Source organism: Leopardus geoffroyi, chromosome B4 (assembly GCF_018350155.1).
Source record: "Leopardus geoffroyi isolate Oge1 chromosome B4, O.geoffroyi_Oge1_pat1.0, whole genome shotgun sequence".
Classification (NCBI taxonomy): domain Eukaryota; kingdom Metazoa; phylum Chordata; class Mammalia; order Carnivora; family Felidae; genus Leopardus; species Leopardus geoffroyi.
In genome coordinates this window covers 128643070-128669519 of record NC_059341.1, presented here as the reverse complement: position 1 = coordinate 128669519, position 26450 = coordinate 128643070, and the positions used below count along the sequence as shown (strand labels likewise).

At 44.9% G+C, this 26450-nt stretch overlaps 1 protein-coding gene across 4 annotated transcripts in view; it reads left to right on the top strand.

Annotated features, from left to right (window-relative positions):
• Positions 1-26450, top strand: part of LARGE1 (LARGE xylosyl- and glucuronyltransferase 1) — a 543301-nt gene that overhangs the window by 463310 nt on the left and 53541 nt on the right. For 3 of the 4 annotated variants that reach the window (XM_045467269.1, XM_045467268.1, XM_045467271.1), the window contains one exon: positions 23238-23393. The exons of the other annotated variant lie outside the window; for it this stretch is intronic. In XM_045467269.1, coding sequence (XP_045323225.1) covers positions 23238-23393 — 156 coding nt within the window. The remainder of the gene's footprint in view (positions 1-23237; positions 23394-26450) is intronic. 4 annotated transcript variants of the gene reach the window in all.

Below are 26450 nucleotides of genomic sequence, written 5' to 3'. Positions count from 1 at the left end.
TTTTTTTTTTTTTTCTCTTGTTTGGGCTTTCTAGAAAGCGTAAGAACCAGCTTGCGTGGTTATTCTTCTTGCCACCTGCTGCTGGCTGTTTTGGTTCCTGTCTGCTCCCCAAATCCAGTCATTTAATTGCAACAGAAACATTTACTGAAGGACTACTCTGTGCCAGGTGCCATAGATATGCATGGGAATAACTTACTTCCTACTCTCAAGTCAGTCATGGCTAGGGGAGAGACACATGTGAGGAAATGAATGTAAAAACGCCTGCCAGGTGCTGTGGTGGGGTGGGGTAGGGGTGGGAACGCCAGCACAAATGTCTCATTCTACCTCAGGCAGCAGTGACAGTGACAGAAAAGCCTTCAATGTTGGTCTCTAGGTACTGGACATAGTGGTAGGGCCGGGACATAGAAAGAGTAATGCAGAGGCTGCTTTTAGGTGACCAGCCCGAACAATGGAAACCTGAGTGAGGTACAAGGACCCGCAGTGACCCCACAACCCCCTGACCAAATACAAACAGGCCCATCAGGTGACTCACCTCAAGATAGCCCCAAGTCCTAGCTGACCAATGAGTTACTAACATCTGGACGCCGTTACCAAAAAAGGAAAATTCCATATTCCCCATACCTCCTCATCCTCCTCCTTTAACTACAGCCCCCACACCACTGCTTTGCATCAGATGGTCTCTGCTTTCCTGTCCTGCCCACCGCTCCCTTGTGGTGTATTCAGTAAACTTCTGTGTCCTTTGTTCTGCCTTCGGTGAATTCTTTTCACCACCCTGCAGCCAGCTTCCACCTGATTGGGTTGTCCCACATTTGGTGCCCACCCCCCATCCAATTGGGAGACTCCACGTTTGGTGGCCTGTATGGAGAGCCCTTGTGCATCCCCCCACACAATGAAGAAAACAGGATGTATGAGTTATCTGCTGCCATAGTCTAATAGTGGCTTAAATCAATAACCATTTATTTAGTTGAGGAGTTTGCAGGTTGGCGGGATGGTTGTCTGATTTTCATTGGCCTAACCAAGTGTCTGTGGTCAGCCTTGGATCTGATGGCTGGTGGCTGGTATGACCTGGTCCTCCTCCAGTGTCTGCCATGTCCCATGAGCAGGCCAGGCTGGTTTGTCATAGCAAAGCAGAGGTGGGAGAGGAAGTCTTAGTGCTTGCAAGGAAAGCTTGAGCCCTTGCTGCTGATATCCTGTCGGCCAGAGTACCCATAGGGCTGAGCCCAGTTAAAGGGTGTGTCAGAATATCCTACCTGCAGAGGGAGGAGTGAGGAACCGACCTCATCTGATAAGTGACAGAACAAGGACTTGAACCCAGGCCTGCCTGACAGCAGGTGTGTTTGCTTCTCTGGCTGTATCAAACAGGAAGCAGACACCTATAACCATCAACAGTTCATGTCACTTAAAATGTGTAGCCATTGCCCACGTGACACTGCAGTAACAAAAGTTTCAAATTTTTACTTTTTTTTTTTTGACATGTATTTATTTTTGAGAGAGAGAGAGAGAGAGAGAGAGCATGCTAGCAGGGGAGGGGCAGAGAGAGAGGGAGACACAGAACCTGAAGCAGGCTCCAGGCTCTGAACTGTCAGCTCAGAACCCGACATGGGGCTCAGACTCCCAAACCATGAGACCATGAGACCAAAGACATCAGTCTTTTCCAAGTAGGTATGTGTTGTATCTCATTTATTGTCCTCAGGCACATAGAATTTTGTACACTTCTGTTGCTGAGCCATTGCTGTTAGTTTAGTTGTTTTTAATTTTCACAAAGATAAACTGTGTTGTAATGAACAGTCTAAAGTTAGTGAAATTACATAGTCAAGAAGAAAGAACTTCTTTTTGTTTTTTCACTGCTCTTAAAGTTCATTGCAAAATCTTAGAAAGTGTTTAAAACAGAAGTGCCTCCATCGTTGAATCTTTCAACCAACTTTTATGCAGTTTCACTATGTCATGTGTTTCTTAGACATAAAGAAAATATATGAAATACTCAGGAATATTTCTAAGACTGTCAAGAACTAGAAGTTTAAAAGAGAAACAAATAAAACCAGCCCTGTAGAGAACACCAAAAAATATTGGATAAGTAATTTTTTTTTAATGATTTGAAAGCATAGTAGATCAGTCCATAAAGTAAATGAAGTAAGGAGAGACCAGACACATGATAAAATATGGATCCAGAAGGATAAGCAAAAAGCAGCTGGATCTGACGTTTGCTGGGTATCTGCTGACCGTTGGTAGCTGGAGCCCTGGCTTAAATGTAGGTAACTATATAATTTAAACAAAGGAATGCTATTATTAGTTACACTGGGACATTAGGCCTAAATCAAAGTCAGGCAAACCTATGTACAACCATTCTATCGGAAGGCTGTGTGTTGGAATTTGGGTCTCAACCCCAAGAAAGACAATTAAAAGATCCTTGCTGAAGTCAAGATCCAGGAAAAGTGATATCCTCAATGGATAACACGTTTAAAAATATCCATAGAAGAAGATGATAGGGATTGTTACATGTTTTATCCTAGGCTTTAGGTAAAATAAGAGAAATGTTTCCCATGGGAATCTCTCATTTCAAGTCTGTGCTCATATTAATTGATGGACTAAAATTATATGTGTGGGACAGAAATAGAAAAAAATGAAAATGTGCCAGGCGCCTGGCAGAAATAAACAGAAATATGATCTAGAAGAATGCTCTCAAAAACAAGAAAGACTTCAAAGAATTCTTTAGGTGACATTTCAAGAAAAATGAGTTCTCATTCAGTAATCATTAAACATATAGGGAAATCAGCCACCAGGAGAAAGGGCAGAGACTATAGAACTAATCTCAAAAACTTCAGGTGGTAGACTCATCAGATATAAAACAGAAGAATTGTCATTATGTGTAAGTAATAAAAGAGAACAGGATGGAAGAACAAGAGATTTTTGAAGGCAAACAGACCTATTTGGATCAAATAGTACTTTTGGAAGTGAAAAATACAATTACTGAGATTTCAAATTGAAGGAATGTGTTAAGCAGTAAATTAAACCCAGGTAAAGAGAGAATTAGTGAACTAGAAGAGAGAACTGAAGAAATCATCCAAAACCGAGCACACAGGGAAAAAGAAAAACTGAGAGAGAAATTAAGATATCCGGATATGTCTAATTAGAATGTTAGAAGGAGATAATAGAGAAAATTGGAAGTGAGGCATCTTTATAGTGAATGGGAATTTTCCAGAACTGTTAAAAGTAGCCACAGATGCAAGCAGTTTAAATTAAGAGAAAGCTATACTTAGACCTACAGTAGTAAAATTGCAGCACCCTACTGTGACTTTTTTAGAATAACCAAGAGAGAAAAAAACAGATTCTCTACGAAGACATTTCATGGGTGGGAATGAGAGTTTTTATCAGCAGCAGTGCAAGCCAAAAGAGTGGAAGTAATACCTTCAGGGTGCGGGGTGACAATAACAATATGTATACTTAGCAAAACAGTCCTTCAGGCATGAGAAAAGAGTATTCAGATGAGCGAAAGCAAAGAGAATTTTCCGCAAACATACCTCTGTGAAGAAACTTCTAAAGGATTTACTTCGGGAATAAGGCGTGTGATTCCAGATCCAAGAAGGAATGCTGAACAAATTAGAAACATGTAGGGATTTCATTCAATAATTTCTAAATAGTAGTTGTAGGAGTAGTAATAATAATACCATGTAACTGTGGTCTTAAAAAGGTTATACCTAAAATATCAGACAATGACATCACATAAGTCATGAGGGAAGCGATGAGAATTCAGGTATTCTGGAATCAGAGTTTTGTTGAGAAAGGGAATGAGATAGTAATTTTAGCTGCTAAGTAGCTGTACGTGTTAACCATTCAAGCTGAAGCCCTGAAAAGAATGGGGAAGAAAAGTGCATAACTTACAAGCCTGTGATGGGTAGGATGGTAAATAGAACTGGAAAAAACAAAACCAACCAAAATATCTCCATCGTTAAAAAAAAAAAGTGACAGCATAGAAAAAGTGGGGGGAAATAGAGAGCAAGAAATCAGATAATAGAAAGAGGTGCAAATATATCAGTAAGCAAATAATTGCAACCTAAGTTTGAGAATGAAAAGACCAATTGTCAGACTGAACAGGAAATAGTGCGCAACATATGCTGTTTATAAAAGACACACCTAACGTATAACAACTTGAACAGTTGACGATGCAGAAAGAATGCCAAGATAACCGTGTTGGTGTCAGACAGAGCATTGGTAGGTGTAGAGATGATCACAACTTAAAAATTAACGTTCACCAAGAAGATACAGGAACTCCAGACTTGTATACGTTTCATACAGTGACATATATATACATGAAATGAACAAAATCCTACATATGTATAATTTACCAAAACTGACCTAAGGAAAAAATATCAATTCTGGATTACCTTCTAGCCATTAAACCCTCTTACAAAGTACACAGCATCCCTAGATGGTAAATAGAGATTAAGTTATACCAATTTTTGTAATCAAAAATTCCCATCTTAAGTAAATTTCCAGAGAATAGAAAAAAAGGAACACTTTTAACCCATTTAAAAGACCACAGTATCCTCGATACCAAAATCAGACGAGGAGAGCACAAGAAAAGAAGACTGTAGGCCTGTAGCACTCACGAATATTGATGAAAAAACCTTAAGCAAAATATTAGCAAATCGAATTCAGCCATGTAGAAAATAGATAATACATCATGGCCAACTTGGCTTTATTCCAGGAAAGACAAGAATGATTTAACATTGAAAAATCCACAAGTATCTTTCAGCATGTTAATAGATTAAAGGAGAAACACCACATAATCATGTAAATAGATGCAAGAAAGTTATTCGATAAGATTGAATATTCATTTATGAGAAACACTCTCATAAATAGTATCCATTGAAAACCTACAGCAATGTTTTGCTGAGCATTTGCTTAGGGATGTGCTAATTAATAAAAAAAAAAAAAAAAGAACAGAGAGCCCACACAAATGGGAATGTGATCTATAAAGAGATGGCTTGCTGGCCATTGGAGAAAGCATGTAATCGTCCACGAATGGTGTTGAGGCACCTTGATTATCCAAGTGGAAAAGTGAAAATTGGTCCCTATATCACACCATGCACAAAATTAATTCTAAGGGATTAGAGACTTAAAACTAAACCAAATTAAACTTTAATTTAAAAAAAATTTAGGTAACTGGCCTATGACCTCAGAGTTGGGAAGAATGTATTCAACAAGACAGCAAAAGCATATGTCACAAATGAAAAGATCCGTGAATTCAACCACATTGAAATTAATAATTCCCATCAAGGTAGCGTCAAAAGGAGAAAAGAAAAAGACATTTCAACACAACTGACAATGGACTAGTAAACTAAACACACAAATAACTCTTACTAATTAATAAGAAAAATATGTAAAAGATATAAACAGTCATTTCACCGATTGTGAAGAAAATGGCCAATAAACACTTGAAAAGATGTACAGCTTCTTTATTAAATCCTGGAAGTGAAAATTAAGACCACATATCATTTCACCCCCACCAAATTAGAAGAGTGGTATTGTCAAGTCTCAGCTGATCTGTAGGAAGCGTCCAATCCTGTTGACAGAAGTGTCAATGGATACAACAAAATTGGAAAAACACTTTCGCACTTGACCAGGCAAGTCTCCTTGATAGGAGACTTCTAAACTCTCAAGTCCTATTTTCATATAGGATAAAAATAAAAACATAAATAAAATAAAAACATAAAAACACACAAAAAGAATAAAAACATAAAAATTCTATAAAAACCACTGCAACTAAAAACCTTGGCAGCCCTTAAAAAGGAAGTTCAGGGGCGCCTGGGTGGCGCAGTCGGTTAAGCGTCCGACTTCAGCCAGGTCACGATCTCGCGGTCCGTGAGTTCGAGCCCCGCGTCGGGCTCTGGGCTGATGGCTCAGAGCCTGGAGCCTGTTTCCGATTCTGTGTCTCCCTCTCTCTCTGCCCCTCCCCCGTTCATGCTCTGTCTCTCTCTGTCCCAAAATAAATAAACGTTAAATATAGATGCAGAATAATAAAAAAAAAAAAAAAGGAAGTTCAGACACATGCCATAATGTGGATGAACTTTGAAAAAATGCTAAGTGAAATAAACCAGACAAAAAAGGAAAACTATTGATGATCTCATTTATATGAGATACTTGCAGTAGTCAAATTCACAGAGAACAGAAGCAGAACAGAATGATTACCAGGGGCTGGGTTGAAGGGAAAACATGGAATTAATGAGTACAGATTTCCATAGGAGATATTGAAAGAATCCTCAAAATGGATGGTGGTGAGGGTTGCATAGCAATGTGAATACACTTCGTGGCATTGAACTATACCCTTGAAAATGGTTAAATTGGTAAATATCATGTACATTTTATCACAATAAAAAGAATTCAGGGGTGGGGAGGACTGTGGCAAGTGTCTTGGATAATTAATTGATTGTTTTTAGCAGGATTAGTATGAGTTTCATTAAAAAAAAAAAAACCGGACAGGTATTCATAAGCCAGTATATTCGACGGGTTATCAGAGATTCTAAATTGGCAGCCACAAAAGGGACAAGGAAAGGCACCATAAAATAGAGGAGATCTCCTCGGTGAACCTTCAACTTAGACATTTCATAAATGCCAACAAAGCTAGCTAGGCGTCCAAGTGAAAGTGTGTCACATCTGTCCCTCACAGTCATACCAATGCATTTGTGCATTTACTGAGTGGTTACTATATGCCAGACACTGTCACAGGCGCTGTGATGCTATGGGAAACAAAACAGACAAAGCCATTGGTCACATAGAGACAGACAGACAGACAGACAGACAGGTAGATAGATAGATAGATAGATAGATAGATAGATAGATAATATATCACAGCCAACTTGGCTTTATTCCAGGAAAGACCAGAATGATTTAACATTAGATGTTCATGTAGCAGGTGGTGACACCACTTTGACATTGCTTAGTGGTTGCTTAATTATTGTCACTTTGAAACTATCAAACAAAATAATTTGTGAACCAACTCTTTTTGGCAGCCTATTCTATGTACAAGTAGAGGCCTTTGTATCAAATAGCAAAATCAGGAAGACAGAGTCAAATCAGATTAACTCCTATCTTTTTAGATAAACCCTAAAAAAAAAAATCTGAAAGTCATTTTACCCACTAATACCTTTTCCACCAAAATCTTACACAGAACCCTAAAATACAGTCAATCCGTAAAAGTGGGGAGAGGGTTAAGGGATGAAAGAGAAGGGCTGGCAGCCCAAGTTTCACCCTTTGGGTGATATCGGGGCCTGTACATTGCCATGGAGTCCAAGGGCCTGGTTTAATGACACAGTGTGTCTATAGGTCCCTCCAGGCCAACCTGGGCCTCAGATTCCAGGTAAAGGTGCATCTTTGTCATTTTCTTTCTTCTTCTCATTCTGTCTCCTTCTCCCATCCTTTCTTTCATCCATCATGTTCAACAGGAATGAAGGACCTCCTGTTTGCTGGGTACCATGTTCCCCCCTGGGGAGTATCCAGAGATACCCTGAATGCTGTCCTCCCTCAGCTCACACTCCAAAGGGTAGCCAACCTGAGAAGCCCACCTGTGGGTCACCCAGGGCACCTGTGCTGGGTCAGCTGATTGAAAATGTCGGTTCAGGCAAGAATCCTAAAAATAGGTTAACCTTGATTAGCTTGTCTTTTCAACCAAGGCCAGGTTTTTTCGTCTGCTGATTGTGCTGTATTATCCTGCATAGACATCTCTCATTATCCATCTTCTGTGGTTCTCCAATTCCTTTCCTGGAAGGGTGAGCAAGAACTTAAGGACTCTTACAAAGCAGGTGAAGGACAGTCCTAGATTTTTATGGTCTCTCACCCACAACTAATCTGACAGCCATTTTTTAAGGGACTTTTTTTTTTTTTAATCAAGTTGTCCCAAAGCTTTGGCTTGCCTTTCATGGAAATAGCAACTCTTTTTGCATTCTCCTAATTCAGAGAATATTTGAATACATACATTTCCACTTACATTATAAATAAAAGTAGCATCAAAACACATTTGGCAACACACAGCTCACTGTTGGTAAGCATAAAGCTCACTCTGTAGGAGCAGACATACTCCCACATCCTACCAGACAGGAGCTTACCAGCCTTGGGCATCTATCCTGCCCTGGGTGTCAGTAGAGAAATTTATGCTAAGAAGAGATTGGTTAAGGACACAACTAAGGGAAAAGTGGTTTCACTGACAAAGGGGAAGAAGCATATGGGCTTTTGGAGCCAAGCAATCCCTTACACTCTAATGCCTGTTCGACCTCTTACCAGCTGAAGGACTTGTATAAACCACGTACATTCTCCCCATGTCAGTTATGTTCTTGTAAAATAGAGGCCATGATTTTTGGCCCTGTTATCAACCAGGCCCCTTGAGTACTCCGTAGAAATGCACTTGACTTTTTACTTCAGTCTTTGTGTTTCAAAGACCTTCATTTTTATCTTTCAGTCCTAAAGCTTGATGACTCAACCTTCCCTGGCTGAGTCTTAAATAAAAAGAGAAGGACCCAACGGAGCATCTTTTTGTCTTTTCACCCAGAGCACAAGCTCTTAGGAGATGAGCAAAAGGGCTGTGCATTGGCTGGGAGAAGGTAGATTCGGAGGGTAGCTATGACACTGTGTTCTAGTCTTTGAATCTGCAGTAGGCGTTTAGAGAAGGAAGTCCTGGCCACAAACAGTGGGTGATGGTCAGGAGGTAGCAAGCAGGGCGTCCAGTCCTTGCGTCTATAAGAGTTACTGGAGCCCCAGGGCTGAGTAAGCCACAGCTCCTGGCTCTCAGGAGGGTCACAGTCTAGTGAGAAGCAAGCATTAAGCAAACAGAAGATTCCAAGTGCAGCCTGCTAAGTGCTGCAGTGGAAGGAAGTAAAGGGGGCCTGGGAGAACCGGAGGAGGCCCCTCTTGGGAGAAAATGTGATGCAATCTGTGTCTTGAGGGATTCTATAGGACGTCCAAGCTCAGTCGTGATACCAAGTCTCTTCCTTCCTCGTCTTCTGCCCTCACGTCATTTCTCAGCCCCCAAACACCCTTGCCACTCCTCTCCCCAGTCCTTCTGTGTAACCACTTTTCCTCCCCTGAATATGACCCTGGAGAATGGGAAGGAGCAGTAACCCCCATGCAAGTTAGGAATAGTGAACCGGGGGCTGGTAGATACTTGCCTAGCAGGGACCACAGCAGTGCTCCAAAAACATCTGCCCGGAATGCACTGATCCTTTCTGGGATTGACAGGAAATGCCTCTCAGAGGAAGCAGGCTGTGGCCAGGACCTCAAAGGATGACCTGGAGTTTTCAGGTGGATGGGGTGGGGGTGGTGTGCCAGGCAGGGATCACTCAATCTTTACAGAAGCATCACGGGCTGAATATTGGTCTGTTTTATACATCGGAAAATTAGGGATCATATGAATGAAGTCACTTAGTTGCTTGCCCACAGTCACACAGCAAACTATGACAGAGCCGAGGTTTGAACTCACCTTGGCCTGACCCTAACTCTAGAGCTCTTTCCTCCGATACAGGGCTGAGTTCCCACCTTAATATAGTTTCCCAGGAAAGCATTTTATGTGAGATAATGCTTCTGTAGGATTATTCTATGTGAGCCCTCTTTGCATTCAATGGCTTTTTGAGGGCTGACCCCAGAACAGAGACTCTCAATATAACATTGCCTCCTTGAAAGAACATTTGGATTTTAAGCAACAGAGTCAGAGACTGGATTTTTGACTGCCATCCATTCATACATTGGGAGCTGAGTACACTTAAAAGAAAAATCCTAAAGAAGAGAAAAACCAAGAGAAAACGTGCCATCCATATGGAGAAACGATGCATGTGCCTAGAGGCAATCTGTACCATTTGCATAAAAGGAGTAGCACATAACTCAAGTTTTAAAACATTTTATAATACTTAGAGAGGTGTCAGTTTTCACATCTTTTGAGGAAGATGAGGGGCCGCCGTGCATTAGCATACTGAGCGTGCCGTAGCTGAGCAGACTACAGTGAAAAATGAGGCCGGGGAAGCCAGAGCGAGGGTAGTAAGAATGATGAACGGTAAGGTTGATTTTGGAAGATTAGGATGGATCAGGAAGAAAAAACAGTTGCTGTGGGGGAGAAGATCTAAAATCTACAATACCACCTCCCAGCCAGACCTCTCTTTACTCCAGGCCAGGGCCTGTTCAGTTTCATCGCATGACTCTAGTCCAAGGGACTATGTATAAAGCAGTTGGTACCGAGCTGGGAGACACATAGTAAGCCTCGTTTCCTTCTTACCAATAATTAATAATTAGTAATGTTCCCACTCTCTCTTAGAGTCGTTTTCAGTCAGCTAGTGGGCATGTAAACAAGGGATCTTCTTCCTCATCTGTCCCAATGCCCTCATTTCACAGACCAGAAATAGGGACCTGAGGAGGGAAAGGGCTGTCCCCCGAGATTAAGCCCTGGTTTGTGGCACTTGGTCTTGGGCCCTACTAGTGTGCTGGAGAATGGCATACCCAGTGTCGGAGACTTTGGAGAATTTAAGTTTTTGGTCTTTTGTCTTCCTTCAACACTCACCCATTCTTTGCTCATGAGGTAATTTTCAGAACTTAACTCCTTTGGGTGTTAGTGATTTAAGTTATCCATCATTGGCTTTTGTTATACGTAGCTGATGAAGTTGAGATGCAATTATTCCTGGAAACATCAACAACATTCCTAGGAGCAAGGTGTTGCCTCTGGAGGGTCTGCCCTATGTAGTGCTGTTTGTATCCAAACAAGTCTAAGAATTGTTAACGGGATTGCTTTAAACAGGCGGGAGCTGGGGAGGGCTGCAGAGGGGGAGTTCTGTGTACTGTGTATACAAAATAGCACATTATGAAGTCCTGCAGTAAGGAATCCTGATGGAATTGGTGGACCCTCAGCATTTCTGCATCAACACACAGAACAGATCCCTTTGATCATAGAATATCTTGTGGGACTGGTTCCTTAAAAGCCCACTGTAAGAAAACACTTCCCTAAATACTCTGGGCTTTCGAATGAAAAGATTTTGAGAGAGGGAATTACCAATTAAGCAATATTGGGTGGTTGTGGATATCAAACCACTGAAATTTCTAAGTATGTTGAAATGAGAGTTTTGATAGGTAACACAGCATTTTTTTTTTACCTCAAAATCCCCATAACAATGGCAACAATTTCAAACATTTACTTTCTAAAAGCCCTATCTATATCACATGTTCTTTCTAAAAGTAGTTACTTCTCCATTCATTACCTTGACATTGAAGGGTCAGATTAAAAGTGTATTTTTTTTTTCAAAAGTACGAGATAGCATACAAAAGATAACCGGGTTTTTTTTTCATAAAAACATGCATAAATCACCTTTATGTATGCCTTCTAAAGGGCTTTGCTATGAACTCTGTATTTTACAAAAGATACCCATTGTCGTTCCTGGTATCATTCCCAAGTATTGTAAAAATTCTATGATATTTTCAGTCTTGCCTTTATAAAAGTAACCAAATCAGTGACATTCAGTGTGCAGCTGGCCTCAAGGGCTTTGTTGCAAACTTTACTTCATTAATGTGGTGAAAGAATTCAGTATCACTTTGTAACCTTACTTGGAATCTGGTTATTCCAATTAAAGCAACTGTACCTTTCATACATGCACTTTCCATAAAAGCACTGTCATCATGAAAGCAGGAAGTTGCTGTTCAGATTATAACTTGTCTTTCTTTTAGTGCTCACTGGAAGGTTGGTCTTTGGGTATTTCGTTATTGAAACAGAATCTTGCAAATAGCCTAAGCTGACACACACCGGGATCCTCTATGCTTTGATTTAACTCGGTAGCAAATCTCCCATGTAATTTGTTCTCCTACGTGTATCTTCAGGCCTTCAGCATTTGTTTTCGTGACTCTTCTCACAGCATTTGCTGACAAAGGAATTTACTTCATTTGTTACTGTATTATCTTGTGTATTTTTTTCAGCCATTTTTGCCTAGGCAGGAAAAACAAGTGTTTCCCTTATTGGATTTTATTATCTTTCATTGTTACGTATAAATCCCCAAAGGGACTGCTAAACTCTTTTCATGGGGGTTAGTGGAATGTTATAAAGTTCTAGACTGACTTTCACAAGACTTTAAACATCATCAAAAAATTATGGAGGCTTGTCTTCATATTCTGGATGCTTTGTTTTTAAATGTCTTGCTAATCATGCCTCTTTGTACTAACATCAAATGGTATCTCGAGGCATTATACACACTTGGGGTGAAGCTCTTCCTTAATGATAGTGGTTGTAAATCCATATTTGAATTAATTTTTTTTTTTGTAGCTTCTTGTCAGATCTAATGAGATAGACATTTCTGTACTTGGGAATGTAGCTAGGAGGTGCTCATATTGGAAACAGAAGCATCAGCTTGGCTGTTATCTTGCTGGTCACCTGAACTTGTCTCACTGGTGTTCTCGATCAGTTGATGCTTTGTAGGACTGTGTTTTGTTTTAAATATATATACATATATTTTTTATATTTGAGAGAGAGAGAGAGAGTGTGTGTGTGTGAGGGAAGGGCAGAAAGAGAGGGAGAGAGAAAATCTCAAGCAGGTTCCTCACTGTTCGCGCAGAGCCCAATGTGGGGCTCCATTCCACGAACCGTGAGATTGTGACCTGAGCTGAAGTCGGACACTTAGTCAACTGAGCTACCCAGGCACCCTCTCTTTTGTTTTTAATACACACTTTTGTTTGGAAGGATTTTGAAAGAAAAGGTTGTAAAAGCAGTGCTGAGAGTCCTGTATCCCCAGCCATCTAGTGTCAGTTTCCCCTAATGTTAACATCTTACAGGATAATGGTGAACTGTCAAAACTGACAAACCCACGTTGGTAGATTGCTCCTCACTGAACTGCAGGCTTTCGGTACATTTTGCCAGTGTTTCCATTAGTCTCCTCTAGCCTCTGACACCAACTTAGTTTTCCCATGTTTTTCATGACTGACCTTGATAGTTTTGAGCTGGACTGGTCAGGTATTTTATAAAATATCCCTCAGACTTGGTTTGTCCAATGTATTTTTTCTCATGATGAGACTGAGATTGTGAGTGTTTGGAGAGAGTATCGTACAGGTTAAGGGTGCCCACCCCCACAAGGGCATCACATCATTTCAGGGAGGACCTGAGTTTCACACACAACTTCACTAAGGGCTCTCTCTGTACTTGGTTAGGAGAGCGTTTCCAGGTTTCTGTACCACACGGTGATTATTTTCCCCTTTCATGCGTCATTTTTTGGAAGTGAGTCCCTACACCCACCCCACACTGGAAATGGGGAGATTAAGTTCTACTTCCCAATAAGGGATTCGAATCTACATATTAGGGCTGTTCTGTAAGGAGATCTGCTTCTCTCCTCCATTTATATTTATTTATATCCATGTAGACGCATGTATATTTATTTTATACTTTGGGCTATCATGCAGGACTCCTTTTAAGCCATTTTTTCCATTTTGTGAGGGATATTTTAATTAAATATTGATATTATTAAATATTATTAAATGTACTAGCAATAGATATTAATGGTTGGTGGAATGCTTACGCGCACACATTTAAACTCCAATATGTCTCAAAATGTGACAGCTCCACATTCTGCCCTCTGCACTGACACCGCGAAATATGGGCGCTCAAATGACATAGGAACTCATTCTCTCCCTTTCTCTGTCTCTCTCGGGCTGCCTGTGTTTCCGCAGGGTAACTTTTAGCAGTCCCCCCACCAGTAAGTACGCAGAACTCAGTTCTTCAGCAAATACGTGCTACATGTGTGCGGTAGACCAAGCACTGCCCTGAGCACTGGTTATACGGTAGTGAGTGAGACGGCACAGGCTCTGCTCTCCATGAGCTTATGTGCCAGCACAGAATATAGATACCAAACAAGAAAACAGACGGTCAAATGGGGCATTCCAGGCAATCGAACTGGCTATGAAGAAATCAAAGCGAGTGATGTAACCATGACTGGCACTCATAATCCCAGTGTGGAGAAGGAGACCCTCTTTCTCTCAGTGCCTCAGCTAAATGACTCTGTTGATGCTTCTTAGGACATATGCCCACACCTGAACCCAACTCTTTGTTCTTAGGGATGGTCAGGAATGGCTCATTGGTCAGTGTGAGTCACATGCCCATGCTTCTGGCATATGGGGCATGACTGATAGTCCCATGAGAATCATCCGAAGAGGACCAGGTCTGGTTCTGTGATGGAATGATGTAGGGCACAGAGAAAGGCAATAGCCATCACGGAAGGTGTCTGCTGGGAACCAGGAAGCCAGCTGCCTTTCCTGGAGCAGAGATCCATATGGCGCCCGCCCCTAAGGACATTAATTACCCCCTACGGGCAAAATCCCACTGGACTACAAACCCAGCTGCTCCTCAACCAACCTTGGGAGAAACCCTCCGCTAAAGATCCATGCTGTCCCTATAGGTGGCATCTGCTTCCCTCTAGCCTCCCTGTCCCCAGATCAATAGACACACTCCCCAGGAGGACACTGGGAGAAGTCTGTGAAATGTGAGTCAAGTCCTAGTAATTAGCTAATTTCATAGAGAGGAAGAATATGGGGCCAGTTATCATCCACAAGTCTTAAGACAGATGTCTGCAGAGAAGCCACATTAAGACAACACTCACTGAGGGAGTCTTCAGTTTGGATGGCTTTGCCATTTCCTGCCGTCAGTGGTCCATCAGGAATTCCCCACACATACCAAAAACCCAGTTCAAACTGATTAATAACCCCATTTTATAGCAAAAGAGAACTGAAAACATTGAGCGTGATGAACATGAGAGAAGATGGTTAGACCTTCACATGGATTCCTGACCCTGTCGTCCCTGAGCATTAACAAGGGTATCCATTTTCCTATTGTTATTTTCCCCCTCCCTATCCTCTCCCTCCTCAGACAGGGAGAAATAATGTTACAGAGACAGAACAAGAGATGGAAGGATGTAGGACAGGGCCTCGGATTCATGCAGGAGCCTACGTGTCTACCTTTTCCAGATGAGGAGACTAAATAATCACTGAATTTGGTCTGTACTCTGCTCCTTTCATGGGTAATGATGCACTTTTGTCTGGGAAGAATTTTTTTTTTCTTTCTGGGATTTGTAAGAACCAAGAAGCAGCAAAGGACCTGTGTAAAAAGGAGACAAAGAGTCAACAGAGCCTTTGTGGCTTGAAATCTGAGTTTCAGACACACTGTTTTTGTTTAATAGCTACTCCCGGTAATTGTCAGGAATGGGAACAGAGAAGGATGAGAGCTGGAAAAGAATCTTCGACAGTTGGTGGGGGCAATAAAAGAAATGAGGTGGATTCCATTGTCAGTCGACAAACATTGGCCAAGCGTGTCACTGCACATGCAGAGGTGGACAAACACAGGCCTCGCATTCAGGGAGCCGGCAGTCAGGCGGTTAGAGACTGAGAGATAGTGTCACTTTAAAGGACATCCCATGGGAACAGAGTGTGTGTGTTCCACGCGAACTGAGCGCCAGTCTGCTCCAGACTCTGCAGTGGGCGCCTTGACACTTCTTGTCTCGTGGATCCTCTGAAGCAGGCATTCTTATTTCCTTGTATCAAGATTGGAAAGTCGAGGTTCGTGCACATCAAGTTGTTTAGGGGACAGAGTCGAGAGGAAGCAGAGGTGAAATTTGCTTTGTTCCTCTGCCCATCAGCACTGCTCAGTGCCTGCTCAGTATGTTAAACCTATTTGCCTTACTGAGTAGTCCCTCTTCAAGCCTCTCCGTGTGGTCCAGCCAGGACCACAGCTTCTTCTCTGGGCTGTGTCGTCCGACCCATCCTACCCTTCTGCCTCAGCCTGCAACCACCTGTAGTCCCTAGCTTCCATTCTTGTTTCTCGTTCCCCCTTCCCACACAGAGACTCCATTTTCATCCAGCCTTCCTAGTTCGTAAGGTGGCCATTTTGTGAAATCCAAACCCAGATTTCTTTTGTGACTTGAGGTGCACATGCGACGTACCTTCATGTGCATCGATCCATCGGTTCTGGGCTTGACCATGAACTACAGGGTGGTTTCTGTGACAGCCCTTTTGTAGATGAGGGGCTGTCTCCATGGTATTAGGCAACTTAGCACAGGCCAGCCGCTGATGGCAGCCGGTGTGTGGGTGGGTCTGCTTCTCCCCTCTCTCCCATGCAGCGTAATCCTGAGGATGACAGGGAAAAGGACTTGTGAGACTATCATCCCCTCCTTGAAATACCAAACAAGGGGGGAGCACAGAGGGAGCTTCAACTCCTTCAAGAGAACATGACAAGCTGTTTGGCCCTTAGACAAAGAAGAGGGGAATATATTTCTCCATCCTAAAGTCCACATTAATAGGGCTTTTATAAATGATTTGCTGTAGACAGAATGTGAAGATTATTGAGAATGTCATCATCATGATTTCCATTCTTGAAGCAAAGGGCAGCGATTGAATACTAAGTACCTGCCAGGCACTGTGGCACTCAGGAAGAATAATAAGTCATGCTCCCTGCCAGCCCAGAAATTCACATTCCATTGCTGCCAGGTGCAGGCATGTAAATAAATAACTACAAGAGTGTGCAATGAGTCCTCCATAGAGTTAAGTGCAAGAATTCTATGGAGCATTGAAGAAGGGCCCAGCAACAGCCCTAGGTGTTACATTAAGAATGCTTACAGTGAGAATCAGAAAACCCAGTTTGCAGGAGGCTTAAACTAAACCCCCTATATTGGGGGGAGTTTAATTTCTTAGCTAAGAATACTGCAGTAGATACAGACATTGGTTTGTGGATAGCAGTGCGTTGAGCTCTTTCTCATAGTCATGGGATGGCTGTCATGGTTCCAGTCATCACATCTCTGTTTACTGCAGAAAGGTGAGTGGGGTGGGAGAAGAATGGCACTTTAACTGAACCTTATTATTAGGAAATGAAATATATGCTTTCCCGTGTATCTTTTTGGGCAATCCTGAATCATATGGCCCACCTTGGCTGCAAGGGGGTCTGGGAAATCAGAGAACAGGATCATCATGTTTAGCTTAGATCTTAAATGGATCATGATCCATTCACAGGAGCTGGCAGTTGCAACTACAGAGTTAGTGTTCTGTCAGGAATGGAGAATGGGTTGGAGAGACAGACCTACTGGGAGAGAACCTTCTGCCACAAGCGGTCAAGCAGAGATTTACAGAAGAGACATGCATTTGAACTCAGCCCTTCAGGATGAGCAGGTCTTCACGTGAAAGAGAAGTAAGGATTTCTTGGGGGGGTGGGGGGGGCTAGAGCATATGCAAAGGCACCAAGTCATGAAAGGCTCAAGAAATACCAGGAAATTCTTTTAGCCTGGAGATAAGAGCAGGAATTGTAAGTGGGAACCATTTTGCAATAGGCTTAACTACCAGGCCAAGGAGGGTAGGGGTTATTCTGTGAGTCATAGAAAATCAGGGGAGGTCTTGAGACACATACCCACTTGCCAGATACCCCTTATCCCCGTAAACTTGGAAGACATAAGGCCGATGTTCCTGCTCACCTGGCACTTGCATGCAGGCTCTGATGTCTTAGCATTTTGGTACCATGCGTTATTTTTATGAACCCTCTGGGTTCTGAGTGCTTCAGAAGCTGAATTTTTGAGCTCTTTCCATAGCCTTGTCCTTGTATTGAGGTCTCGTTTCTACCTTTAAAATGCCTTTTCCTTGATGGGCGATAGAGTCTCCTGTTTCTCCTTTAAACAAGTTGACTTCTGCTGTCTTCCCAGATGATGTTTAAGTTTCCCGGACAGTAATCAATTTCTGTCAATTTCTCTGGCTCACTCCAGGCTGACTCCAGGTCTGCACATACACTCAGCCTTTACAGACATTTCAGACCCAAGCAGATCACGCCCACGGGGCCCCTCGGTGCCTGACAGCTTCTGCAGCCCACCTGGCCTGCAACCTGGATACCTCCTCTCTGCTTCCTTCCAAGCTGGAGGTTCAGCCCCTGTATCTGAGAACCCCTAAACCATCCTTCGGCCTCAGTATCCCAGGGATGGGTGAGGTCCCGTGCTTGGAAGGGGAAAGTAGGCTTCTTTTATGATCCTATAATTTTTCAGTAAAACTCACATTCATTGCTGTGAATGGAGTCATTTGATGATTATAGACATGAGAGAAATGAGAGAGGAATCCCTAATGTCTCTCTCCCTCAGGTTCAAATCCTGACTCTCCTGCTTCCTAGCCATGTAACTTAGGGCAATTTGCTGGATTTTCCTCACCTGTAAGATGGGATAAGGAGATGATCACTTGTAGTGTTGAATGCACGTGTTAAGTGAGCTATGACAGCAAAGTATTCAGAGCAGTGCCATGGCACGTTCGCAAGCCTCCCATATATGTTAGCTGCTGATACTGAGTATTCTTGCCATGCCAATGTGCCTCAGTAAGTGGAGTAAGTTATGATGGGTTTTTACCACAAGTCTTGGGAGACTCACACGCACTTACCAGCTCCTTGCAAAAATCTATTTTGGGGACACATTCTCCAGTGTCACTCCATCTCATGTGTGAAAACTTGTCACCAAATGTCATCTACACCGCCAGCTTGCTGCCCCCAAGCCGGCAATGATGGGTGATTCTGTCCCTCAAGGGACCAGGAAATGACATTTCTCAGTCGTCAGACAAGCGCTGATCAAAATTATCAGCAATACTAATCCTGAGTCAGATTTTCAGAGGCAGGCATATGGTTTAGTGGAAGGAACAGTGCCCCAGGAGACAGATCCTGGGCACAAATTCTCCCTCTGCTGTGTGGCTCTGGACAAGTCACTTTCTCCCTCTGGGCCTTGGTTTCTTTATTATAGCTCAGGAACCATCAATAACCGCCTGTCTTTAACATCTCTTTAAGAGTACACATCATACCTGTAATTTAAAATGGACAGCTATGTAATATCTGCCTCTCTCTCTCTCAGTTGTAAGTTCCAGAAAGAGAGTCATGATCTCTTGTGTTCATCTCTGCATTCACGGCCCCTCTCAGTGCCTGGTACACAGTCAGTGCTCATTTTTAATATATATTGAATAAATGAATGATGTGATAGAAAGAAAAAGATTTGGGAGCACGACAGACCTGATTTTGCATTAGGATTAGGATTGGTTACTTACTGAGTGACTCTGTGTTAGGCTCAGCCTCAGAATTATCATCTGCAAAGATGGGGATAATAGAAATAACTTTACCAAGTTGTTTTGAGGGTTGGATGTGAAAATGTCACACATGCACACACACGCCAACCGTGGCCTAATGTCTAGGGTATGATGGGTATTAGATAAACATAGCTATCATTTACTTCTCTGGAGCCTAGCACAGGGGAAGGGAGTATGCTGTGTCTAGCTGATTAAAAACTAAGGAGAAAAAGGTAAATCCGAATATACATTGTTTCTCCCTGTTGAAGAGGCTCAAGTTTTTTGAGTCAGATGCACATCCCTCAGCCTTCCTGCGGGCTTAGCACTTGGCAAGCACCAGGATCTTGGGGTGAGCTTCCCTGTCACAGGCCACCCAGGTGGCAAAGGGTTTCCCAGAATCCCCTTGGCCTGCCAGTGTCACCACCGTCTTCTCCCTCTAACTTTGGCTAATTTTTATAGAACACCAGTCACCAGTATTTACCTGGATGCAATAGGCAGACCTAACGCATCTGCAGACACAGAACAGAGTGAGGCATGATGGGTTAAGAGGTGGCCTGGAGTGGGTCGGGGGCATCTGGAGGCCTGGGTCCTCATTGTAGCCTTGACTGAGTCCATACTCACCATGTGATCTTGGGCAAGCCACCTCCTCCATAAGCCTCACTGTCCTTGTCTGCAAAGCTCTCAGCCCACAGCGCCGTGTGTGATAGCAGTTAGGAAGCTGGGGTTCGGGTTTAGAGCTGGCTTCGTGTCTCAGCTCTGCCACTTACCCGCTGTGAGACACGGGCAAGTCAAGTACCATCTCCATAAAATGGACACTAGGACCCAAATGGGCTTATTTGGGGGATGTGATGACACAGTGTCTCCAAAGTGCCTGGCAGATTTGTGCACCGAGAGTGAAGATTTGTTTGTCTGGGGACACAGAGGCTAGCCCTGATTTTTACTTAGTGTAAGTTTCTCCCTGTTGGGGAAGTTCAGGTTTCCTGAGTCAGATGCATATCCATCAGCCTTCCTGCTTCCTCAGCACTTGGCACACACCAAAATGTCTTGCAGCAAAGACATGATCCCCACAGGGTGTGAGTGACACCAGCTCGTATGCAATTATTTTAATGCGTGGCCCAGGACCTTCTCCTGCCCGGGTTGTGTGTTCTCAGGGGAGAGCCTTCCCTCTCCTTCCCTCGTGCATCCTTCAGAAGACACAGGAAGAGAACGCATTGTGCACACTCCTGCTTCCCTGAAATGCAAGTGCCACCAAGTGGCCTCATTCCAGGAAGGGTCTGCTGGCTGTTCTGCACTGTCCTGAATGCTAAATACTCTCTTCCTGACTTACTGCTCCAGTGGACTTCAGGCTGGCAGGAGGAGAAGGGAGGGCAGGATGCCAGTAGGCAGGCTGCTGCCACCGTCTTTGAGGAGAGAAGAGAACCCACATAAGGTGGGCCCGCCCCGGCCTATAGGCACTAGGCCGGGTAGGCATCTGTTTAAACCTCTTAGCTACTCTGTGGAGTCAGGGTTACTGATTCCCACCTTGCACACGAGGAAACTGAGGCCCCAAGAAACAAAACGAGCCGCCCTGGGACACACACAGCTAATGAGGAGCATAGCTGAGATTCAAACCCAGGCTGGCCTGACATCCCGGGTTCTTGCTCTGCCATCACCCCATTCTGGTCATGGGAGGGCAGGGGGTGTGGTTTGCACCAGTCAGGTCTCCTGTTGTTCCCTTCGCCTTGAGAGAGGGACTTGGTCTTGCAGAGTATTTGCCCAGCCAGCCTCAAGGGCTGTGGCTGCCATACCTCCAGAGGACCCTGAGAGAGCGGGCAGGGGGAAGTAGGCCTTCCAGACCTCTCTAAATGGCAGCCTGTTGAGGCTCCTGCAGAAAGAATGTGGTTAAAGGAGGAAGCCAGGAAAAGACTGAGCTCTGACACCCCATTCCCTTCCTCTGTCTCAGTGTCAGCTCTGCTGGTCCCCCCACCACGTGAAGCGAGTTGGAGAAAGGTGAGAGCTAGTTTATTTCTTCTGCGGTGCGACAAGGCATCAACGGGGAAGTTTTTACAACCTGGCTTCTCCTGTTCTCTGCCCTGTGGACAGAAGAACGTGGGCTTTGGAATCAGGTTTATTCAGACTTAGGTTTGAATCCCGGCTCCCATGTTTACCAACTCTGTGGCCTTGGGCAAGTCACTTCTCCGGTTTCTTCTTTACAATTGCATTCCTGAGATGCCTGGGTGGCTCAGTCAGTTAAGCATCTAGGACTCTTGGTTTCTGCTCAGGTTATGATCTTGAGGTTTGTGGGTCCCAGCCCTGCATCGGGCTCTGCACTGACAGCATGGGGACCGGTTGGGATTCTCTCTCTCTCTCTCTCTCTCTCTCTCTCTCAGATAGATTTAAAAAAACATTTAAAATTGCATTCCTTGATCAGGTCACCATAAGGATTAAAAGATGACGAATACAAAGCTGATGGTGAGGGGTCCCCCCTGCCAAGAGCATGAGCTGTGCCTGCTGGGAAATTCTCCTAACTGGCGTCACTTGCTGCCCGTCCACCCTGCCACTCATGTCTTGTCCAGTATAGTCAGAGGATCCTACTCAAACATGGAGTTAGTAATTTCCTCCTCTGTAAAATCTCCAGTGCCACAGCTGAGTTCTGAGCCTCCATGGAGCTGGGCTCTCCCTGCACCCTGCTCACCTCTGCAGCCTCATCTCCCACCCACCCCACCCAACACCTGGGCTCCAGCTGCAGCACGTGACTTCTCATTTCCCACCGGTCTTCCCTCTGGCTGGACTGTGCCACCACCATCCCCTCCGTGCCTGCCTCTGCCTCCTAGGAAACTCTGCTTCATCTTTCAGGCCCCAGCAGGTGCACCTCTGGAGCTCCTCTTCTAGAGCTCCCGTTGTCCACGCCCCTCCCTCCATGGTCAGGTTCTGAGTCCTGTTTGTGGATCTGTCTCCCGCCCACCGCCAGCCAACCAAGGGCGAGCACTGTCAGCAGGGGGCGCTGCCCCTCTCCCAACCTGGTACAGGGTTGGCACTTACTAGCCAGCCTTTATTGAGCGCTCACACTTGGCCAGACACTCCTTACATGCTTTACATGTATTAACGAGTTGAAGGCAGCTCTGAGACGGAGCATCCCTCAGTCCGGCTGGAGGCAGGAACCATACCAAATATTTAAACAGAGAATTTAATTTTTAAAAAATGGCAACTACACATAAAGTGTTGATTTGGTAAACTAAGTAAAAATAGAAACTCGCAGGAAACCATTACCACCCCCGGGGCTGAAGGAACAGAGGGAGAGGTGGGGGGATTCTTAGAGCTTGGGGCTGGAACCCAGACCTGGGCTGGGGAAAGCAGGCAGCTCCAGGGCAGATGAGGAAACTTGTTCTCAGTGTTGGGAAAACTGCAGAATGATTCTAGCTGCTGCTAAAGGGAGGACGTGCCACTGCCACCTTGAAGAAAGGAGGGGGGTGGGGCGCCCTGGTGGTTCAGTTGGTTGAGCGATGGAGTTCGGCTCAGGTCATGATCTCACGGTTTGTGGGTTTGAGTCCCGCGTCAGGCTCTATGCTGACAGCTCCAAGCCTGGAGTCTGCTTCAGATCCTGTGTCCCCCTCTCTCTGCTACTCCCCGGCTCATGCTTTGTCTCCCTCTCAAAAATAAACATTGAAGACAAAAAAATAAAAATAAAGGAGGTAGGGTGATGCTTGCAGAAACAGGAAGCAACAGGAGGGCCACATTCCTTTTTCCTTCTCCCAGATTGTCAGTCAGTCTCCCTGTCACGGCCCCTGCTGGCAGCATCTAATGGGAGGCGGCTGGCAAGGCAGAAATAGGGTTTGCAAAGTCCCTGCCTCAGCATCACAAAGCAAGCTTGGAGCTGAGAGACAGAAGCTAAAATGCTGGCATGGGCGGCAGCTGTTGCTCTCCCCATTTCACAGATATGGAAATTGAGGCACAGAGAGAGTAAGTCACTTGTCCAAGATGAAGGAGCTACTTAGACCAGAGCCAGGATTTGAACCCAGGCAGTCTGGCCTTTGCGCCCTTCCTCTTCAGCACTGTACCATAGATGGTGAGTGAGTGAGTGAGTGAGTGAGTGAGTGAGTGAGTGAGTGGACAAGCCACCAATACTGCTTAGCCCGGCGCCCAGCTGAGTCTTTGCACAGTCCTCCCGGCCTGACGGCCCCTCGTCACCCGGGCAGGTCATTCACTGGAACTCCCCCAAGAAGCTGCGGGTGAAGAACAAGCACGTGGAGTTTTTCCGCAACCTCTACCTGACCTTCCTGGAGTACGACGGGAACCTCCTGAGACGAGAGCTGTTCGGCTGCCCCAGTGAAGCCGATGTCAACAGCGAAAACGTAAGTGGCTCGTGGGGCCTGGGGGTGCGGGGCAGGGCCCCCGAGATACACAAGCCACCACCCTTGCCCCAGGCGGTGGGGGAGGCAGGTGAGTCAGCACATCCCTGCCGTGCTCCCCGCTGCGGGTGTAGCAAGGGCCGTGCGGCCCAGACGGGGTGAGGTCGGAAGTGAGTGTCCAAGCAGAGGAATCAGGACGAGCCGAGCGCCAGTGAAACAACAGATGCCATGTCTCTCCATAGCCAGGAAACTCTGACATCCTTGTGGACCTGGCAGCCACAGGGGAGACCCAGGCTTCAGTGGTCAGTGCCCGGGGGGCATCAAAGATTTGCACAAGTAGCTGGCTCCTTTAGGGTTAGCAGAGGTGAAGAGAGTGTTAGGTACGTGGCATGGCTAACACCTCTACTTTCCTGTCTCTTCACTGTTTATAATCGTTTATATGTTCTGTCTCCTTTGATGTTTGTAGAAACCCTCTCCCCGCCCCCCATCAGAGTTGAGAAGTTGAGGCACAGAGAGGTTAAGCAGGTTGTGCACAGCAAGCAAGGGGCGAAGTTGACAGTGACTTGAAGTTCTGGGGAGCAGGAAGGGGGGAAGCAGCAAGCTATCATGGAAAAAGCAGGGCATGTAGGGTCAGGCTGACCTGGGTTTGGCCTTAACCCCTTCCAGTTACCAAGTATGTGACCTCTGGCAAGTTACTCGACCTCTCTGTGCTTCCGTTTCCTCAACTGCCAAATGCGGACGAAAACCTTAGAGGCGTGTTTGAGACTAAGCATGAAATTGCATTTGAAGCACCTGGTTCAGCGTCTGCTGTGTTAGACACTCAATAAATATTTCCTCCCTTGCCTTGACCCTTAGTATTAGACACAGAAGTAACTTGTTCATGTAGTCAGTCGACAAACATTTACTGAGGGCCTTCTTAGGCTGAGCACTGAGTATTCATAGGTAAAAAAAGGACGATGGTCCTTGCTCTCACTGTGCTAATATTCTCATGGGGGAAACATAGTTGATAACTACAAGAACATTCAGGAAAAATGATCAGCCAGTGGGAAATACTACATAGTACTGAGCATATTAATGACGAGCTGGCTACTCCGCTGGTTTGCAGGGTCTGGAGGGCTTCTTTGAGGAGGTGATGGTCCATCTGAGACCTGAGTGACAAGAAAGAGCCAGTCATGGAAGAGCAAGGGATCAAACCCACAATGAGGCCCCTCCTCACACCTGTTAGAATGTCTATTCCCAAAGAGCAAAAGGTAACAAGAATTGTTGGGGATGAGGAGAAACCAGGATGGTTGGTTGAACTTACAATGCTGTGGCTGCTGTGGGAATCAGTATGGCAGTTCCTCAAGAAATTACAAATAGAACTGTCCCATGACCCAGTAATCCCACTCTGGGATGTGTCCAAAAGAATTGAAATCAGGATCAGGATCTCCAGGCAGTGTCTGCATTGCCATGGTCGCTGTGGTATTACTCTTGACGGCCAGAGGTGGAAATGACCTACCTGCCCGTCGACAGACGAGTGGATAGAATGTAGTGTATATATACGACAGAGTATCATCCAGCCTTCAAAAATAAGAGGAAATGTTAGCATTTCAACATAGGTGAACCAGGCAGATATGATGCCAGGTGAAGGAAGTCAGTCCCAGAAGGATAAATACTGCATGATGCCTCATGTATGTAGATGCATCTAAAATAGTAAAAGCTGGAGATGTAGACCACAGAATGGTGGTTACCAGGGGGCAGGGGGAGGGGCCGTGGGGAGTCGTTGTTCAGTGGGTGTAAAGTTAGTTGCACTGCATGAATGAGTCCCAGAGACTTGCTGTACAATGTAGTGCTTACAGTTAACAGAGTATTGGGCGCTCAAACGTTTTAAGAGGGTAGACCTCATGTTAAGTGTTCTTAACACACACATACACATACACACGCACTCAAAATCTAAGAAGGTTTTGGGGGTGATAGATTTGTTTATTACCTTGATTGTAGTGAAAATACATGAATGAATGTAGTGTATGTCCAAAGTCACCAAACTGTTATCATTATGTGTAATTTTCTGTCTGTCAATTATACTTCAGTAAAGCTGGGGGGGGCAGGGGTGGAAGGGCAAAGGAAGAACACTCCACGTGGGGGAAATAGCCAGTGCAAAAGCCCTGGGGTAGGGCCAGGCCCACAAGAGGACCTGAAGGGTGGCCAGGATGGCCAGGGGCTGGAGGGGGAGGAGGAGAACACAAGAAGCTGAGCAGCAAGAAGGCAGGAGCCAGATCGGAAGGATGTTGTAGGCAGGTTAAAGAGTCAGGATTTTGTTTTGTTACTATTATTGTTATTGTTTATATTCTTATCTTGGATGTCATGAGAATTCTTTTAGGCTCCCAGTGGCAGGGGAGGGAGTGTGTGGAAGGTCTGGAGGATGCGCTCGGCTGGACCTTTATCAGGACAACTGGTCCCAAGGCCCCCCTGCCCTCTAGTATTTGACCCCTGAGTCACAGTGGACTCCCCTCAAGCTCTGGCCCTCCTCTGCATCACCCCATGCCTTTGTCAGTGTCTGCCCTTCCCTACCACTGGCAGTAGAGGAAAGAAGACCATTAAGCACTTGAACTCTGGCTTGGATTCTGGGAAGCACTTAGAGGTTTCGACAGACACCGTGTTCTTCTGGTTTTTCCTTCCACTCTCTAATCCGTATTTGCCATCATTGTCAATATCTAAGTGCCCATTCGGCACTTTTTTCCCCAAACACTAAATGGAAACTGTTCTCTTGCCTTTGTTTCTTCCTGCATAGAAGAGGCTCAAATAAAAAGCCTTGCAGGATGAAGCCATCGGTTAGCTGTCCCTATCAGTGAGTTCCCCGGGTGCGCTCTTCTGTGTTTTAGGAGGTGAGACTCCCTTTATAAATGACCCACCTGGTTCTCCTACCACCAGCTTTCCCCCGTGGGTCATCAGGGTAGGGAAGTCCTCAGTGGTCCTTCTGAGAATCTGTAGCCGCATTTATTTGCTCGACAAGCAGGTGTGAATGCCAGCCGTCTGCCAGACCATGCAGGACACTGGGGTTGAACTCAGAGGCTGGCCCAG